Below are 19,706 nucleotides of genomic sequence, written 5' to 3' on the forward strand. Positions count from 1 at the left end.
AGGATCTCACAGGCAGAGCCCTTCTCACCACCAGCCAAGCCATGTCTTGGTGCTTGTTGGAAAGTTCTGGCGATGAGGCATTCTGCCAAATGGCTTTGACAGTCTGCTCAGGGAACCGCTCGATAGGATCCGCCCTCTCCTTTTCCCGAAGGGTCTCAAGGACACTACGTGCTGACCACTTCCTGATGGACTTGTGGTCAAAGGTGTTTTTCTTCATATATTTCTCCACGAAGGACAGGTGATACGGAACGATACAACTACTCGGAGCGTTCCGCGGCAACGAGGCCAGGCCCATCCTTTGCAATACCGGGGACAGGTAGAACGTGAGTACGTAGTGACACTTGGTGTTTGCGTACCGGGGATCCATGCACAGCTTGATGCAGCCACACACAAAGGTGGCCATCAGGGTGAGGGTGGCATTGGGTGTATTTATTCCCCCGTTGCCCAGATCTTTATACAGTGAGTCCCTTCGGACCCGGTCCATCTTTGACCTCCATATAAACTGGAAGATGGCCCGGGTGACTGCAGCGGCACAGGTTCTGGGAATAGGCCAGACCTGTGCCACGTATAATAGCAATGACAGTGTCTTAAACCTGATGACCAGGTTTTTTCCCGCGATGGAGAGCGACCGTAGCTTCCATCTGCCCAGTTTCTGCCTCACTTTGCTGATACGCTCCTCCCAAGACTTGGCGCACGCACCAGCCCCTCCGAACCAAATACCCAGCACGTTCAGGTGTTCGGTCCTGACGGTGAAGGGGATCGAGGATTGGTCGGCCCAGTTCCCGAAGAGCATGGTCTCGCTCTTGCCTCGGTTTACCTTGGCCCCGAGGCCCGTTCGAACTGGTCACAAATGCACATGAGTCTGCGCACGGACAGCGGATCCGAGCAGAAAACGGCGACGTCATCCATGTACAGGGAGGCCTTAACCTGCAGGCCCCCGCTGCCAGGAATAGTCACCCCTCTCAGGCTCGCATCCTTCCTGATGGACTCGGCAAATGGCTCTATACAGCACACAAACAAGGCCGGAGAGAGACGGCAGCCCTGCCTGACTCCAGATCTGACTGGGAAGCTATCTGATTCCCACCCGTTGATTGAGACTGCACTGACAATGTTGGTGTAGAGCAGTCTGATCCAATTGCAGATTCCCTCCCCAAAGCCCATTTTGGAGAGAACATCTCTCATATACCTGTGTGATATCCTGTCAAAGGCTTTCTCCTGGTCCAGGCTGATCAGGCAGGTGTCCAACCCTCTGTCCTGCACGTAGGCAATCGTATCCCTGAGGAGCACGAGACTCTCAGCGATCTTCCTGCCCGGCACAGCACAGGTTTGGTCAGGGTGAATCACCGACCCCAGAGCAGACCTGACCCAGTTGGCGATTACCTTTGACAGAATTTTGTAATCTGCATTCAACAGTCAGATTGGTCTCCAATTTTTGAGTTCCTCCCTCTCCCACTTCCGCTTGTAGACGAGGGTGATGATGCCTTTCCTCATGGATTCACTCATGGTACCTGCCCGAAGCATACTGACATACACCTCCAGCAGGTCCTGGCCAATCAAGTCCCAAAGAGCGGAATAGAGCTCGACCGGTAAGCCGTCGCTTCCGGGAGTTTTATTCTTTTCGAAGGACTCGAGGGCCTTGGTCAGCACGTCCAAAGATAGCGGCTGGTCCAGCCTCTCCCGTGTTCTGTCGTCTAAAATCTCCGTGATAGAGGACAGGATCGACTGGGAGGCCGCGCTCTCGGTCGGCTTCGTGTCATACAGACTGGCATAGAAGGATTTACTGATCCTCATGACGTCAGCCTGAGATGACGTTACCAAGCCATCTTCTTCCTTCAGGCTGCTGAGCACGGAGCTCTCTTTGTGCACCTTCTGGAAGAAGAAACGTGAGCACGTCTCGTCCTGCTCCACCGAGTGGACCCTTGACCTGAAGATTATCTTGGAGGCCTCCAAAGCAAAGAGCGAGGCTTGCTGGCCCTTCACCTCCTTGAGGACCTACGTGACATCCACCCCCATCGTCTGCAGCAGGAGCAGGTTCTGCATACTTTCCTGGAGCTAGGACAGTTTTCCCCGCCTCTCTCTCGCCTCCTGAACACCTTTGAGGATGAAGAACCTCTTGATGTTCCCTTTTACTGTTTCCCACCAGTCCACTGGGGACTCAAAGAGGGGCTTCACGGTTCTCCAACCTGCGTAGTCCCTCTTGAGCTCCTCAATGTTTCCCGGGGTCAACAGCTTTGTGTTCAGCTTCTATGTTCCCTTACCAGCCCGCTGCTCGTCCTGTAGGTGACAGTTGGCCAGCAGGAGGCAGTGGTCAGAGAAGAACACTGGCTTGACGTTGGTGGATCTGACCGAGAGCGTTCGGGACACAAACAGGTAATCTATCCTTGAGCGGATAGACCCATCTGCCCGTGACCAGGTGTATCTACGCTGCGCTCCGTCTGCAGGGGTGCTGAAGACGTTGTGCAGCTTGGCATCTTTTACCGTGTCCATCAGGGCTCTGGACGTGGTGTCCAGTTTACTGTCCCCCGCACCGGATCGTCCATCTGCATCAATGATACAGTTGAAGTCTCCGGCCAGAATGACCGGTCTGGACAAAGCCAGCAAAAGTGGAAGCTGCTGCAGGACGGCCAACCGTTCACTCTTACCCACTGGGGCGTACACATTAATCAGTCTCAGGGGAGCATTCCTGTACATGACGTCGGCGACGAGGAGACGCCCGGCCACCACCTCCTTAACCTCGGAGATGGTGAAGTTGCCTCCTCTCAACAGGATACCCAGGCCGGAGGCGCGGCTATCGTTGCCTCCCGACCAAACTGACGGCCCATGGGCCCATAAACTCGACCATCTCCTGTAGCTGCTGAGGTGCGGTATCCCACACTCCTGCAGAAACAGGACGTCGGCTTTAACGTTGGCCAGGAAGGCCATCGTAGAAACACATCGTGTAGCCGATTTGATGCTACGCACATTGATGCTGACAACTCTTATCCCCATTTTAACAGTTTACAAGGTTAACAGTGTCCATTTGCTGCTGGTCTTGCCCCTCGGGGTAGCTGTGTGCATTCCCGTGGTGACGGCAAACTGCTGGATCATCCCAGGGCTGAGGTAGCTGTCCGGCTCCACACTGGAGCCATTTCCCCGCTCTGGTGTCTTCAGGTCGGGCCCAGGCTCCGCATGGTCCAGTTCTCCATCTGACAGCGGGGCTGTCACAGGACCGCTGCTCCCAGTTACCTGGAGCTGTGGGCCAATGGGTACCTCTTGGTTCTCACCGGGTGGGGGGAGGCCTTTACGTATCCCCTCAGAGGGATTGTCTTTTCCTGCTTGGGCGGTGCTGCCCTCCTTTTTCCCCGCGGCGCTCTGTCTCTTCCTCTGGTGACGACCCTCCTTGCCCCCGTCCTCACCGTCGGAAGAGCTGCCTGTATCCTCATCGTGTAGGTGTCGCTTCCCCCTTCGGGAGGTTTCCTCTTCCTGCTTTTGACAGTAATCCAATCCTCTGCTTCCTTTGGTCCCTTCTCTTCCATTTCCTCCGTCTGTCCTGAAGGAGCTTGGATCGGCTGCTGCATCTCCCCGCTCTCTGCCGTCTGCTCCGCTACAGCCTGCCCTTCCTTCTGGTTGCCTCCAGACACCGTTCCTGTGCTGTTTTGTGGTACCTTGCTGGTCTTGGGCGGTCCACGGCTCGTGTTGCCACCTCCGGCCATCTGTGCGTAGGTGGCGGCCCCTCGTCTTGGGCAGGCCTTGTACATGTGGCCCGCCTCTCCACACAGATTACAGTTCTTGGCCTCCTTACATTCCTTGGTGGGGTGGCCTTCCTGCTTGCAATTTCGGCAGGCGGTCACCTTGCAATCCGCCGCCACGTGGCCTGACCTCCCGCAGGTTCGGCACACTTTTGGCTGCCCTGCGTATGTCAAGTAACCTCTGCTTCCTCTGATGGCAAAGTGGAGGGTGGGTGGAGGATGTTCCCACTGGCATCGACCCTCAGGGTTACCCTGACCGCTCGTTTGCTGGTCCAGATCCGAAAGGATCCACCACATCGGTACTCTCTCCCTCGACCTGGACATATCTCCTCAAGAAGGTCAGGACATCTGCTGCTAGGACGTGAGGGTTGTACATCTGGATTGTTACAACCCGACTCCTCTGCGCAGGAAGCACACACAACGGGACCGGCGACAAGATGGAGAACAAAGGTTCCCCTTCCTTCTCCTTGAAGACCTTCAGGAGCTGCTCGCAATTCTTCACGCTCCTGAAGGTCACATCGAAATAGCCTGCCGCAGGGAAATCCTGCTCTGCTGGCTTCGGCCTAACGCCAATTCAGGTACCAGCCAACCTCAGAGCTATGGCCTCAGCAGCCACTCGCAGCCCTGGCCAGGGCATTCGCAACACAGTCAGGGTGACTGTGAAGAAGGTGGAGGAGCACACACCGGTCGATCGGTGGAGTGCTGCGGGTTTGAAGCAGCGGACGTGTACTGCCTGCAGGATTTCCCTGCGGCAGGCTATTTCGATGTGACCTTCAGGAGCGTGAAGAATTGCGAGCAGCTCCTGAAGGTCTTCAAGGAGAAGGAAGGGGAACCTCTGACGGAACGGTGTCTGGAGGTACCCAGAAGGAAGGGCAGGCTGTAGCGGAGCAGACGGCAGACAGCGGGGAGATGCAGCAGCCGATCCAAGCTCCTTCAGGACAGACGGAGTAAATGGAAGGGAAGGGATCAAAGGAGGCAGAGGTTTGGATTACTGTCAAAAGCAGGAAGAGGAAACTCCCAAAGCCACCCAGTGAAGGGGGAAGCAACACCTACACGACGAGGATAAAGGCAGCTCTTCCGACGGTGAGGATGGGCACAAGGAGGGTCGTCACCAGAGGAAGAGACAGAGCGCCGCGGGGAAAAAGGTGGGCAGCACCACCCAAGCAGGAAAAGACGATCCCTCTGAGGGGACGGGTAAAGGCCTCCCCCGACCTGGTGAGAACCAAGAGGTACCCACTGGCCCACAGCTCCAGGTAACTGGGAGCAGCGGTCCTGTGACAGCCCCGCTGTCAGATGGAGAACTGGACCATGCGGAGCCTGGGCCCGACCTGAAGACACTAGAGCGGGGAAATGGCTTCAGCGTGGAGCCGGACAGCTACCTCAGCCCTGGGAGGGTCCAGCAGTTTGCCGTCACCATGGGGATGCACACAGCTACCCCAGAGGGGCAAGACCAGCAGCAAATGGACAGTGTCAACCTTGTAAACTGTTAAAATGGGGTTAAAAATTGCCAGCATCAATGTGTGTAGCATCAAATCGGCTACGCGATGTGTTTCTACGATGGCCTTCCTGGCCAACGTTAAAGCCGATGTCCTGTTCCTGCAGGAGTGTGGGATACCGCACCTCAGCAGCTACAGGAGATGGTCGAGCTTGTGGGCCCATGGGCCGTCAGTTTGGTCGGGGGGCAACGATAGCTGCGCCTCCGGCCTGGGTATCCTGTTGAGAGGAGGCAACTTTACCATCTCCGAGGTTAAGGAGGGGGTGGGCGGGCGCCTCCTCGTCGCCGACGTCATGTACAGGAATGCTCCCCTGAGACTGATTAAGGTGTACGCCCCAGTGGGTAAGAGTGAATGGTTGGCCGTCCTGCAGCAGCTTCCACTGTTGCTGGCTACGTCCAGCTGGTCATTCTGGCCGGAGACTTCAACTGTATCATTGATGCAGATGGACGATCCGGTGGGGGTGACAGTAAACTTGACACCATGTCCAGAGCCCTGATGGACACGGTAAAAGATCCCAAGCTGCACGACGTCTTCAGCGCCCCTGCAGACGGAGCGCAGCGTAGATACACCTGGTCACGGGCAGACGGGTCTATCCGCTCAAGGATAGATTACCTGTTTGTGTCCCGAACGCTCTCGGTCAGATCCACCAACGTCAAGCCAGTGTTCTTCTCTGACCACTGCCTCCTGCTGGCCGACTGTCACCTACAGGACGAGCAGCGGGCTGGTAAGGGTACGTGGAAGCTGAACACAAAGCTGTTGACCCCGGGAAACATTGAGGAGCTCAAGAGGGACTACGCAGGTTGGAGAACCGTGAAGCCCCTCTTTGAGTCCCCAGCAGACTGGTGGGAAACAGTAAAAGGGAACATCAAGAGGTTCTTCATCCTCAAAGGTGTTCAGGAGGCGAGAGAGAGGCGGGGAAAACTGTCCCAGCTCCAGGAAAGTATGCAGAACCTGCTCCTGCTGCAGATGATGGGGGTCGATGTCACGGAGGACCTCAAGGAGGTGAAGGGCCAGCAAGCCTCGCTCTTTGCTTTGGAGGCCTCCAAGATAATCTTCCGGTCCAGGGTCCGCTCGGTGGAGCAGGACGAGACGTGCTCACGTTTCTTCTTCCAGAAGGTGCACAAAGAGAGCTCTGTGCTCAGCAGCCTGAAGGAAGAAGATGGCTCGATAACGTCATCTCAGGCTGATGTCATGAGGATCAGCAAATCCTTCTATGCCAGTCTGTATGACGCGAAGCCGACCGACAGCACGGCCTCCCAGTCGTTCCTGTCCTCTATCACGGAGGTCCTAGACGACGGAACACGGGAGAGGCTCGACCAGTCGCTATCTCTGGACGAGCTGATCAAGGCCCTCGAGTCCTTCGAAAAGAATAAAACTCCCGGAAGCGACGGCTTACCGGTCGAGCTCTATCCTGCTCTTTGGGACTTGATTGGCCAGGACCTGCTGGAGGTGTATATCAGTATGCTTCGGGCAGGTACCATGAGTGAATCCATGAGGAAAGGCATCATCACCCTCATCTACAAGTGGAAGGGGGAGAGGGAGGAACTCAAAAATTGGAGACCAATCTGACTGTTGAATGCGGATTACAAAATTCTGTCAAAGGTAATCGCCAACCGGGTCAGGTCTGCTCTGGGGTCGGTGATTCACCCTGACCAAACCTGTGCTGTGCCGGGCAGAAAGATCGCTGAGAGTCTCGCACTCCTCAGGGATATGATCGCTTACGTGCAGGACAGAGGGTTGGACACCTGCCTGATCAGCCTGGACCAGGAGAAAACCTTTGACAGGATATCACACAGGTATATGAGAGATGTTCTCTCCAAAATGGGCTTTGGGGAGGGAATCTGCAATTGGATCAGATTGCTCTACACCAACATTGTTAGTCCAGTCTCAATCAATGGGTGGGAATCAGATAGCTTCCCAGTCAGATCTGCAGTCAGGCAGGGCTGCCCTCTCTCTCCTGCCTTGTTTGTGTCCTGCATAGAGCCATTTGCCGAGTCCATCAGGAAGGATGTGAGGGGTGACTATTCCTGGCAACGGGAGCCTGCAGGTTAAGGCATCCTTGTACATGGATGGCGTCACCGTTTTCTGCTCGGATCCGCTGTCCGTGTGCAGACTCATGTGCATATGTGACCAGTTCGAACGGCCTCAGGGGCCAAGGTAAACCGAGTCAAGAGCGAGGCAATGCTCTTCGGGAACTGGGCTGACCAATCCTCGATCCCCTTCACCGTCAGGGTGAAGGTGCTGGGTATTTGGTTCGGGGGAGCTGGGTCGTGCGCCAAGTCTTGGGAGGAGCGTATTAGCAAAGTGAGGCAGAAACTGGGTAGATGGACGCTACGGTCGCTCTCCATCGCGGGAAAAAACCTGGTCATCAGGTGTGAGGCACTGTCATTGCTATTATACGTGGCACAGGTCTGGCCTATTCCCAGAACCTGTGCCACTGCAGTCACCCGGGCCATCTTCCAGTTTATATGGAGGTCAAAGATGGACAGCGTCCGAAGGGACTCGCTGTAAAAAGATCTGAGCAACGGGGGAAAAAATACACCCAATGTCACCCTCACCCTGATGCCCACCTTTGTGTGTGGCTGCATCAAGCTGTGCGTGGATCCCCGGTACGCAAACACCAAGAGTCACTACGTACTGAGGTTCTACCTGTCCCCAGTGTTGCGAAGGATGGGTCTGGCCTCGCTGCCGCGGAACGCTCCAGTAGTTGGACCGTTCTGTATCACCTGTCCTTCTTGGAGAAGTTTATGAAGAAAAACACCTTTGACCACAAGTCCATCAGGAAGTGGTCAGCACGTAGTGTCCTTGAGACCCTTCGGGAAAAGGAGGGGGCAGATCCTATCGAGCGGTTCCCTGAGCAGACTGTCAAAGCCATTTGGCAGGATGCCTCATCGCCAGAACTTTCCAACAAGCACCAAGACATGGCTTGGCTGGTGGTGAGAAGGGCTCTGCCTGTGAGATCCTTTATGCACGCCCGAACTCTCAGCCGCACCGTACGCTGCCCTCGAAGCGGCTGTGGGGGGGTCGAGACTGTCACACACCTCCTTCTGGAATGTGCCTACGCAGAAGAAGTCTGGAGAGGAATGCAGTGGTGCTTGTCGAGGTTCGTCCCAAGCAACGCCGTGACGCGGGACTCCGTGCTCTACGGCCTGTTCCCCGGGACGCACACCGAGACGAACATCAACTGTGCCTGGAGGATCATCAACTCGGTGAAGGACGCTCTCTGGGTGGTCCGAAACCTGTTGATCTTCCAGCTGAAGGAGTTGACCCCGACTGAGTGTTGCAGACTGGCACTTTCCAAGGTCCAGGACTACGTGTTGAGGGACGCGCTGAAGCTTGGGGCTGCTGCCGCCAAGGCGCGGTGGGGAAAGACCACCGTGTAACATCTGCCTGCCTAAGGAACAGGGATTTGGGCGCAGTCATTTGGGCTCTGCTGAAATGTAATCGTACAGACCTGTAAATGTAATCATACAGACCTTTAAATAGGAATGATTACTCTGTTTTCGGTATGCAAACAAATGGAATGTTTACATATGTATGGCATGTCCAGTTGTACAGATCATCAAAGTATTTTATGAATAAAGTATATTTTTGAAATTAAAAAAATTTTTTTTGGCTTCTTGTCTGTGAGGGTAGTACATGCAACAGGAAAGAAGGTCCACAGATAACTGGATTTAATTGAATATAAAGTAATCTCCCAAGGTTTGATTTAAAGAGGTAAACCCGAACAAGAGAGCTCAAAGTCTCAGTTTGCTCCTTTGACAGCTTCCCCTTACACCTACCCCCAATCCAGAAGAAGGGTTACACCCGAAACGTTGACTTCTCCACTTCCTGATGCTGCCTGGCTTGTTGTGTTCTTCCAGTCTCCTGCTTGTCTACCTCTTGCTCCATGTGGCAGGCCTGGGCCTGTTCCAGTTCCCCTGGGTCAGCAGGTGTGCAGAGATAGGCTCCAGCTGCACCTCCTTGAAGCAGTGACTAGGGATGCTGTCAAGCATCTGCGAGGCAGAGAGTAATGTGGATAGCATACAGAGAGAGGTGATCACACTGCAGGCTCAGAATCTGCAGGCAAGAAGGGAATGGGTGACCACTAGGCAGAGCAAGGGAAATAGGCAGACAGTTCGGGTATCTCCTGTCGCCATTCCCCTGCAAAACCAACATACTGTTTTGGACAGTGTTGAGGGGAATGACCTCTCAGTGGAAGCCACAGCAGCTAAACTTCTTACATCACGGTTGGTTCTGCTGCAGAGGAGAGCAGTAAAATATGCACCAGGGCAATAGTTATAGGGGAGTGAATTGTAAGGGGAGCAGTCAGGTGTTTCTGTGGCCAGAAACAAAACTCCAGGATGGAATGCTGCCTCCCTGACGCTACGGTAAGGAAGTCTCAAAGCGGGTATAGGATATTCTGGAGAGGGAGGGTGAACAGCCAGTTGTCATGGTACGCGTTGGTACAAATGACATTGGTTAAAAAAAGAGAAGAGGTCCTAACAGCAGAATATAGGGAGCAAGGAAGCAAGTTTGGAAATCGGATTACTCGCAGTGCAATGTGCTTGTCAGAGGAGAAATGACAGGATATATTGGAGCTGTACAAATTGGACAAAGTTACACTTCTGCATGACTGGGACTGATGTCCTGGGGGAGGGTTTGTGAGAGCAATTGAACTAATATGCCAGGGGCATGGGAACCAATGTTAGGACTCAGAGAAGGAAGGAGCAAGGAGAAAAACAAAAGGTAGAAAAGGTAATAAAACAGTGATAGGCAGAGAAACCAAGGACAGAATTCACCCAGGACTATTCAGAAAAATACTGGGAGTAAGACAATCATTGTTGAAAATACAAGCTTAAAGGCTTTGTTTCTTAATGTGTAGAGCGTTTGCAATAAAGTGGATGAACTAATCACACAGATAGATGTAAACGGGTACAATAATTGGGATTATGGAGATGGGGTTGCAGGGTGACCAGGGATGAGGATTGAATTTCCCAATATTCAGTATTCAGGAAGGACAGGCAACAAGGAGAAGGTGGTGGAATGGCATTTCAGATTAAAGAGAAAAAATTAACACAACAGTGAGAAAGGATATTAGCTCTGACAATGTGGAGTCTGTATGGATAGAGTTGAAAAATACCAAGGGGCAAAAAAAATTAGTGGGTGTCTTATAGAGACCCCCACACTACAGAGGTGATGTTGGGATTGGCATTGCACAGGAAATTAGAAATGCATGTGATAAGGGAATATTGGTGAGCATGGGTGATTTTAATCTGCACATAGACTGCACAAATGAAATTAACCACAAAGCCATAGAGGAAGAATTCCTGAAGTGAGGATGGGATGGTTTTCTTCACCAATATCTGGAGGAACCAGCTGGAGAGCAGGCCATCTTAGACTGGATACTGTCTAATGAGAAGGGAATCATTGCCAATCCCTTGGGATTGAGTGGCCATAACATGATAGAACATTTTATCAGTGTGGAGAGGGAGGTAGTTGATTTGGAGATTAGGATGCTGAATCTTAACGCAGGAAACTATGAAGATATGAGGCGTGTGTTGGCCTTGATAGATTGGGGAGAGTTACTCAAAGGGATGACAATGAATAAGCTCTGGCACACATTCAAGGAATGCATGGGGGAACTGCAACAAATGTTTATTCCTGTCCAGCACTAAAGCAAAATGTGTAACAGGACAAATCCATGGCTTACAAATGAAATTAGAGATGGTATCTGATCCAAGGAAGAAGCATACAGACCAGCCAAGAAAAATAATAGATCAGAGGAATGAGATCAGTTTAGAATTCAGTAAAGAAGGACCAAGAGATTGATTGAGAAGGGCAAAATTCAGTGTGAAAGTAAATTTGCAGGGAACATGAAGACTGACACTAAGAGCTTCTATAGATATGTGAAGAGAAAGAGATTGGTGAAGTCAAATCTAGGTCCCTTACAGACTGAAATGGGGAATGTATAATAGGGACAGAGAAATGGCTGAGTAACTGAATACATACTTTGATTCTGTCTTCACAAAAGAGGAGACAAATCAGATGCCAGAAATGTTGGAGAAAGCAAGTGAGAAGGAAGGACTGAGAGAGATCAATATTAGTAGAAAAATGGTGATGGGAAAATTGATTGGATTGAAGGTGGATAAATTTCCAGGTCCTGATAGTCTACATCCCGGAGTACTTAAGGGAGTGGCTCTAGAAATCATGGACACATTGGTAATCATCTTCCAGGATTCTGTAGATTCTGGCCGTTTTGAGAGTGTGTTAATCATGTTATTGTGGAGGGGTAAATAGGAACTACAACCGCTCACCTCACAACATTGTCACATGATGTACCCTAATACTTGCGAATTTTGTTTGCTCCTGATCATACTTGTAACATTAGCTGTTCTGCATGGGGACCACACGATTTTGGATACAAATTCACTCATGTATGATTACACACATAACATCGTTTCTTCCATCATTTCAGATTTGTCACTATTTGACAAAACTCTTTACACTGTCATTGTTGGGGTTTTAATTTACATTCTTTTGCTTGATAGACTCCAATTATGGCATGTTATGGACCAGGCCGGACACTTTCAACACTTTTGAAAAAAACTAGCCTGGATCCTAACTTGGCTGGTTTTTTTAGCAGGTGTGATGTGGACACCATCATCTTGCTTAAGGAGCAGCATAATCACAGGCATCTTCTCAGAGATAGATGCTCCGACCATGCTCTTGGTCAGGCTGGTCCTGAGAATAGCCCACTATTGTTTCTAAACAATGAACAAAGGCTGTCATATAGTCCCTTCCTGAAGTGAAGATTTTTATTGAAGAACAATAACTCCCACATGGAATGCTAACACATTATACATTGTAATGGCTCTTTACTGATGTCACTGTGCATCTACATTCCTGTATCCATCCTGTCATGGTGCATATGTGTGGTGTCCATCCCTTTCATACTCACATGGTGATGTTGATGCTACTGTACAGATGTCCAGCACAAATATCCCTAATCGTTGAATTGCTTGTTAAATTAAGAATAACATGAAAATTCTCACTGCACTTATTGGGGCTCATCTTTTCACAGAGGAACCTCAATTATCCCAACGAGATGGGCGGGCACTGTTACATTCAGATAATTGATTATTCAGATAATTGATTTTAGCTTAAACAGGAGAAGCCATGCTGATCTAATGCTGTGCTTTACTGGATAATTTGTTTGAATCTATAATTTTAATGAGTCTGTCATCTAAACAAATTAATCTTTGCAGTCTGCAAATTATAGGTTCAAATGAGAAAGAACTAAACTCTTAGCATGAAATCCCAGCATTAAACAAGGTCCCAAACAGCTTCTACGATCCAAAGATCATTTACAGTATCAGTTTCTGGAAATTCAGTCTCACAATAGAAAGACAGAAGCCCCGCCGCACGCATGCGTTTGTGTTCTCAGCCTTTACATTTCTTTTGATCTCTGATCCACTGACACAACTCCCTGAATTGCTTGCTGTGACAACACTGTGCTGTTAAGAGATGTGTTCTGTCCTATTTCTCTTGCAGAGGATGCTGCCACATTGGTGCTGAAATGTCTCCCTCAGACAGACAGTTTGGAAACAAGTTTGGTTTTCTCCACTAGTGTTTCTTTTTGAAGTAACAAAATGAATCATGAATGGGAGGGGTCTGTCTCACACAGAGATCCAGAGGGTTTTGGTTTTGCTTTCAGATATTCGGCAGTTTTTACTGGTTGCCAGAACTAAAAGCTTGAGTTCTCTGCAGGTACATTGAAGTCTTAGACAGAGAGGATTCCTCTTAAAAATTACCAGAGGCAGATTATTTGTTCAGTGTTTCTTTTTCATGAACTGAATAGAGACAGTCCATGAGAATAATAACCGTGTTGCTGAATTGCCTTTGCCAAGGGCATGTTTATGGGATGCAGTTTATCTTGGAATAACCTATCATTAGTGATTAGATACTGCGTTATATTGTTAAGTAATTTTCTCGAGTAAAGTAATGCAAATTCTTCTTTTTGTTGTATTTAAACCCGAGTGATAAGATTAAGCGTGTTTTGATTAAAGCTTAGTGGTCAACCAATCAAATCAAATCTGGAACACACATCTGTTGCTTTTCAACAAAGAAAATGGGTGAAGGCTGACACACAATATAGTATGGGGGGACAGCTCTGGTCCATAACAATTACATACAGTTCCATTACCCATTACCAATCCAGAAAAAGCTTAGTTCTGTCCCTCCCAATCAGTATGTCCTCTGGGAGTCTCATTGCCATTCTGTATTCCTAAGGGATTAAACCAATTGGCAGTGTTTTGCAACCTCATGAGTTTTGTGAACCGAACATCTGCCCACAAGATCCTGTTCATCTTGTGAATGGATCTTCCTGTTCGTGAGATGGGCCTTGCCAGGGAGCTCATTAGGTTTTAGTTCATTCTTTCCAACATCCCAGAACACTGGGGATTGTCAGGTATATGGAAATTCTGTTTTATTCCCCATTAATTTACCAATCTATTTTACTTTCTGGTGAAATGGTCTCCCAGATCAGAATCCATCTGAGTTGGAAATGTCCAACAAGGAATCAAAAATTAGCTTACATCCTTGTGATTGTTGTTACAGTGCAATCCCATGGCTTCAACACTCTACTCATCAGGTACCATAATCCATTAGAATGAAACAGTACGTTTCCACCTCAGCAGGGGAGGCACAGGCTCTCTTAATGGTTGCTCAGGTCCACTTGATCTGAGTTGATGGAGTATTTTAATGGTATAACCTTCCTGGGATGTATTGCCCACAGGGTATATATTGTTGGCAGTATTTAACCACCTCACTTCTGACTGTCAGTCACCACCAGTCTTGATGTATGCTAGTGATCATAACAATCTTCCCATGGTAATCATCCGATGATGGAGTTGGATCAGCTTTTTCCTCATGCATTCTGGGATATTACTTTGCTGTAGTGGTTTTAGACTTGTTGCAAAATAAGGTATTGCATTTTGGCAACAGGTTAAGAGTTCCAGAACCTTCATTACACCCCCTTTTATTTGTTGGGCATGATGGAATACATCCCATTGGCTTGGATGAGTACAGCTCCAACAACAACTAACTTATCAAATCTTTTACTGTTCCAACTTTGTAGCTAAATATTTGATTCCTAGGTGCCTTTATACCTCAGATGGAGCCGTGTGTGTTGATTTTATACACTTTTTACTGTACTCCAGTAATTATGTGCTTGAGCACTCGTGATAATAAAATCTAAATTAACATTAATTAGACTCTTCACTAATTAGAACACAATAGTTTAGCCACTTCACTTCATGATTGATGTTTTGTGTTTCCCATAGGATAGTCAAATCTCAGATTGCAACAGTTCTCACTAACACTCATATGGAGTTTATATACTGAGATTGAGCCTGTTGGTCTGAATGACTGTATCTGTGCTTGAATACGATGAACTGTGGAACACCAAACTAGCACTGTCCTTACTTAATCTGCATTTGATTGTGAGATGATGTGCACATATTGACTGAGCTAATGCCAATAATTCTCTGAAACAGAATGAAACAAATAAATACATGATAATAATTACCTCAGCTTCTTTTCACAGAGTTTCAGGCAGTGTTTGATATGTGTGATGCTGATGGTGGTGATGACATCAGCAGTGAACAGTTGGTTGAAATTATGAAAATCCTGCTCAGAACCCCACCAGAAAAGAGATCAATGCCATCATTGAGGAAATGGATAAGGAGAATAAGAAAGCATTTTCTTAATAATATTTAGCAATTTCAATTCATTCAAACATGATTTTGTTCTCAAATGTTCATGGTTAACAGTTGATTGATCTTATATTTCAGTGTGCTCTTAACTTAGGAAGAGGCACCACTGACTTTGAAGAGCTCTTGATGATAATGACAAGAAGGATGGAAGAGGAGGTGAAAGGATTCTTCAAAGAACATTTGGTAGAAGTATTTCGTATATTTGATAAGTGAGTTTGCCGTTCGACTAATTTGGTGGCACTATGGCCATGCAGAAAAACAATAGTTTCATGGATGTACATGTTGTAAAATGAAAGACTTTGTTCAAAGATCAGCAAAACAAACAGAAAAGCACAACCACATGAATCTAAAGATAGGGAAGGGAGCCGGCTAGCTCAGTTGCCTGGATAGCTGGTTTCAATGCAGAGTGACACCAACAGTGTAGGTTTAATTCCTACTCCAGCTGAGGTTACTATGAAAGACATTCCCTCTCAACCCTCAACTGAGACATGGTGACCCTCAGGTTAAACTCACCAACAGTCATCTCTGTCCTATGAGAAAGCAGCCCGATGATCTGGTGAGACTGTAGTGAATTTACTTGTAAATTACTGTCACTAAACTATTTTAGTAATGGAGTACATTTATTAAACAAACAAAATATATCAGAAGCTTGTAATCTGAAATAATAATACAAAATCTCAGCAGAGATCACAATCAATAGAGAGGGAAAATCAGAGTATGAATTCCTAGTTGAATACAACTTCTTCTGAACAGAAGTGAGGTAGAAATATAGAAACATCAGGTGTTGGAAACATTGCTAGCAGAACCAGTAATTACCAAACATATATTGAACCTTGGTTCATGCACGTTGTATGTCACATGCAATACCTGTCATCATTTTATATAAAGGATATTGAGGCTCCCGATACCAGAAATTCTTGGGTAAACACATCAGGAAATGATTAACGGTTGAGTCTATTTTCTCTTCAACAAAGAAGACGAAGGGATGATCCATAGATGTACGTAAAATTAAAAAAAGTTGTGATAGTATAGATAGATGACATATTTTTAGTTGAGAGAGGTGATGGCGTAGTTTGGAAATGTCACTGGATCAGTTAGCCATTGGCCACACGAATGCTTCAACAACAAAGGTTCAAATCTCATCCTGTCAGCTGGTGAAATATAAAACTCAATTTATAAATCTGGGACATGAAACGAATGTCAGTGGAGACTGTGACAGCTGTAATTGATTGTGATGACAACTGACCTTGTTCACTGGTGTCCTTTAAAGAAACAATGTGCCTTCCTTACCTCTCTGGACAAAATGTGATCCCAGACCAACATAACTGTACCTAAATCTTAACCGTACTGTCAAAAAACTTCGCTACTTGATGTGCTGAATGCTTTTTATGCTGCCCCAATAGCCCCAGACACACGAGCTCCCTCTGTTACTGCTACAGATTTCCGATCAGTCTTTTTGACCAAGTAAAGTTATTGCCTGAGACGGAGACCTGCCGTGCAATAATAACCTGTGCAGATCAGTGTTCGCTGGTGGAAGTATTCACTGACATCTTCAACCTCTCCTTGCTACAATCTGAGGTCCCCACCTGCTTCAAGAGGGTCACCATCATCCCAGTACCAAAGTAATCGCATGCAATGTGGGTTTAATGATTACCATCCAGTAGCTCTGACCTCCATAATCATGAAGTGCTTCAAGATGTTAGTCGTGGCCCATATCAACTCTAGCCTCCCAGCCTGAATCGATCCCCTGTCTACCAATGAAATAAGACCACATAGGACACAATTTCCCTACCCTACGCTTATCCCCGGAACATCTGGACAATAAAAGCATCTATATCAGGCTCCTATGCATTGAATCCAGCTCCGCGTTCAACATCATAATCCCTACCAGATTAATTTCAAAACTCCTCAACCTCGGTCTCAGCTCCACCCTTTGCAACTGGATTTTTTGCTTCCTGACCCAAAGACCGCAGTCAGTGAGGATAGACAACAGCACCTTCTCCACAATAATCCTCAACACTGACAGTCCTCAAGGATGTGTTCTTAGACTCGCTGTACACCTAGGACTGTGCAGCCAAATTTTATATAGATGCCCTCTCCAAGTTGGCTGATGATACCACCTTTGTAGGCTGGATATCAAATAATAATGAATCAGAATACAGGAAGGATATAGATTGCTTGCTGTTGTGGTGCAATGCTAACAATCTCTCTCTCAACGTCAGCAAAAGAAAAGAACTGATCATTGACTTCAGGAAGAAGGGAGGAGGACACGCCCCTATCTACATTAATGGAGCTGAGGTGGAGAGGGTTGGAAGCATGACGTTCCTTGGAGTGATGATACTATCCTGGGCCTCCCACTAGATGTGATGATCAAGAAGGCACAACAATACCTTCTTCCTCAAGAGGCTAAGGAAATTCAGCATGTTGATAAGGACCCTCACTAATGTTTTCAAATGCATTATAGAAAACATTGTATGTGGGTGTATGATGGTTTGGTACACAGCTGCTCTATCTAGGACTGTAGGAAACTACAGAAGGTTGCATGCACAGTCCAGATCATCACGGAAGCCAATCTCAATTCAATGGACTTAATTTACACATCTCATTGCCACAGAAAGGCTGCCAACATCATCAAAGACTATTTCCACCCTGGTAATACTCTCCTAATGCCTCTTCCATCAGGCAGACGATGCAGAAGCTTTGCATACGCACCAACAGGTTCAAGAACAGCATCTTCCCTGGTGTTATTAGACTACTGAATGGACCTCTCTAACTCAAAATCTAATGTTGACTTTGCTTTTGTGCACCTCCTGTGCAGTCGTCACCTTGAATACCTTGGTCTGTCTAAGCACCCTACAATCTGTAACATTCTCGTTTGCTATGATCTGCCTCTATTGATCGCAAGACAAAACTTTTCACTGTACTTAGGGACATGTGAAAATAATAAGTCAATTCCAATCAAATCAAATCAAACTAAACCTAATGGCTGAACAAGCAACTCCATTCAAGATCAATTAGGCTTTGGCAACAATGCTGTCCCTGTCAGTAATACTCGTATCCATGTAAAAAGGTTATGGAGAACATAACGAGAGACTATAAGTATAAGTTATTCAGAAATGCTTTCATGACCAAAATTTTGGAATAACAGAGAAAATAAAGATTACAATAGCAATTAAAGGGAAACTAGATAAAATTGAAAGGAACAAGGGCTTACAATGACAGATTATTTTTAGTTGCTTTCAGAGTAGAGGACACACTATTCAATCCAGGTCATAAATAATTTCAGACATTCTTGCAAGTATAGCATTCTTGGATGGAAATTTGAACCTAGAGTGTCTGAAGCTCTTTCCTGGGATGTTCATACATTATATTTAGATCTGTTGTACAGCCGTGATTAAAATGGATTACTATGATTAGATATATAATGTAAGAGGAATGGCTGGATGAAAGTGAAATTAGATGGATCTGACCTTTTCTTGTGTGGAAACATCTATTTTGGTGAGCCAGATAACATTACTGGATTGGTGACTTTTCTTGTTGACTCCAGGAATGCAGATAGGTTCATCGATTATGATGAGCTAATGTATATGATCCATTATGGTGGGGAGCATTTTGGAGATGAGGAAGTTGATGAATTCATGAGAGAGTGGGACAAGAACAATTATGGCAAACTTGACTTGGATGGTATGTAGAAATAATATAATGAATTCAATTCATTGGTGATGCTACATAGGTTTACGATGGAGTAGTTAAAACATGTATGTTTTCAATCAAATATCTTCTTCACTTTACAGAATGGATGGAGATAGAGTAAACCATCAACATTCCTCAGCACTTCATTACTAAAGAATTATCTCGCACAGCTCTCATACAGAATCTGTTGTCCTATTATCCGAATGCTCAGTCCTGCTTCCCAGATCACCAAGCATAAATGATTCAATGGTTTAATGAATTGTATGTTGTTGCCACCCTCTTCTACAGCCAATTGATCAGACATCTGTAGTACGCAAGATGGTTGCAAAGAAAGCAAATCTGTTGGACTGGACTTGAGCTGCACTTGAAGCATAAAGAATCATAGCTGCTACGGTTCTCTCTGAGTAGGTAGAACGAACCCCCTATGCATGAAACTCTTAATGATTTTGCTAGCAGCGTAGAATACTACACAACTCATTCAAACCCTTTCTGAATAAAGGTAATGTCATCTTTTCCAGCAAATTGTTGTTGCATTTCATTTAGTGAGTGATATGTATTCTCTGGATTTTTATTCTCTGGATTTTAATGCTCGATTTTCTGCAGGTGACAACGTTCAATTACATCCTTCAAAAGAGGTTTTGATCTTGGTACCAGAACTGTTTACATTTATATGGTACATCTTTCTGAACAGGGGAAAGGCTGGAAGAACACAGCAAGCCAGGCAGCATCAGGAGGTGGAGAAGTTGACGTTTCGGGTGTAACCCTTCTGCAGCACCGGGGGGAGACTGTAGGGGGAGCTGCAGATAAAGGAGGTGGAGGGGACAGCATGGTGAAGTGGAGACAGATGAAGAGAGGTAAAGGGTGTGGCCTGGTTGGTCAATGGGAGGAATGAATCTGGTTGGTGACAGGGAGGAGTGGAAGGGAGGGGGAAGAGCTGGGAAGGAGGTTATTTGAAATTGGAGAACTCAAGTGTTGACTCCTCCGGGCTGTAGGCTGCCAAGGCAGTGTGCTTCATTAAAGCAATAGAGGAAGTC

At 47.3% G+C, this 19,706-nt stretch overlaps 1 protein-coding gene across 1 annotated transcript in view; it reads left to right on the forward strand.

Moving 5' to 3' along the window:
- The window catches only part of LOC122559947 (troponin C, skeletal muscle-like), a 44,848-nt gene extending 26,055 nt beyond the window's left edge, over window positions 1–18,793 (forward strand). The window contains exons 2-4 of the mRNA XM_087994619.1: window positions 15,074–15,188; window positions 18,527–18,663; window positions 18,774–18,793. Of these exons, the coding sequence (XP_087850745.1) occupies window positions 15,074–15,188; window positions 18,527–18,663; window positions 18,774–18,793 (272 nt within the window). The remainder of the gene's footprint in view (window positions 1–15,073; window positions 15,189–18,526; window positions 18,664–18,773) is intronic.
- Window positions 18,794–19,706: the final 913 nt, after the last annotated feature.

Source organism: Chiloscyllium plagiosum, unplaced genomic scaffold, assembly GCF_037043375.1.
Source record: "Chiloscyllium plagiosum isolate Xiang-an unplaced genomic scaffold, Cpla_swu_hap1 HiC_scaffold_15, whole genome shotgun sequence".
NCBI classification, from domain to species: Eukaryota; Metazoa; Chordata; class Chondrichthyes; order Orectolobiformes; family Hemiscylliidae; genus Chiloscyllium; species Chiloscyllium plagiosum.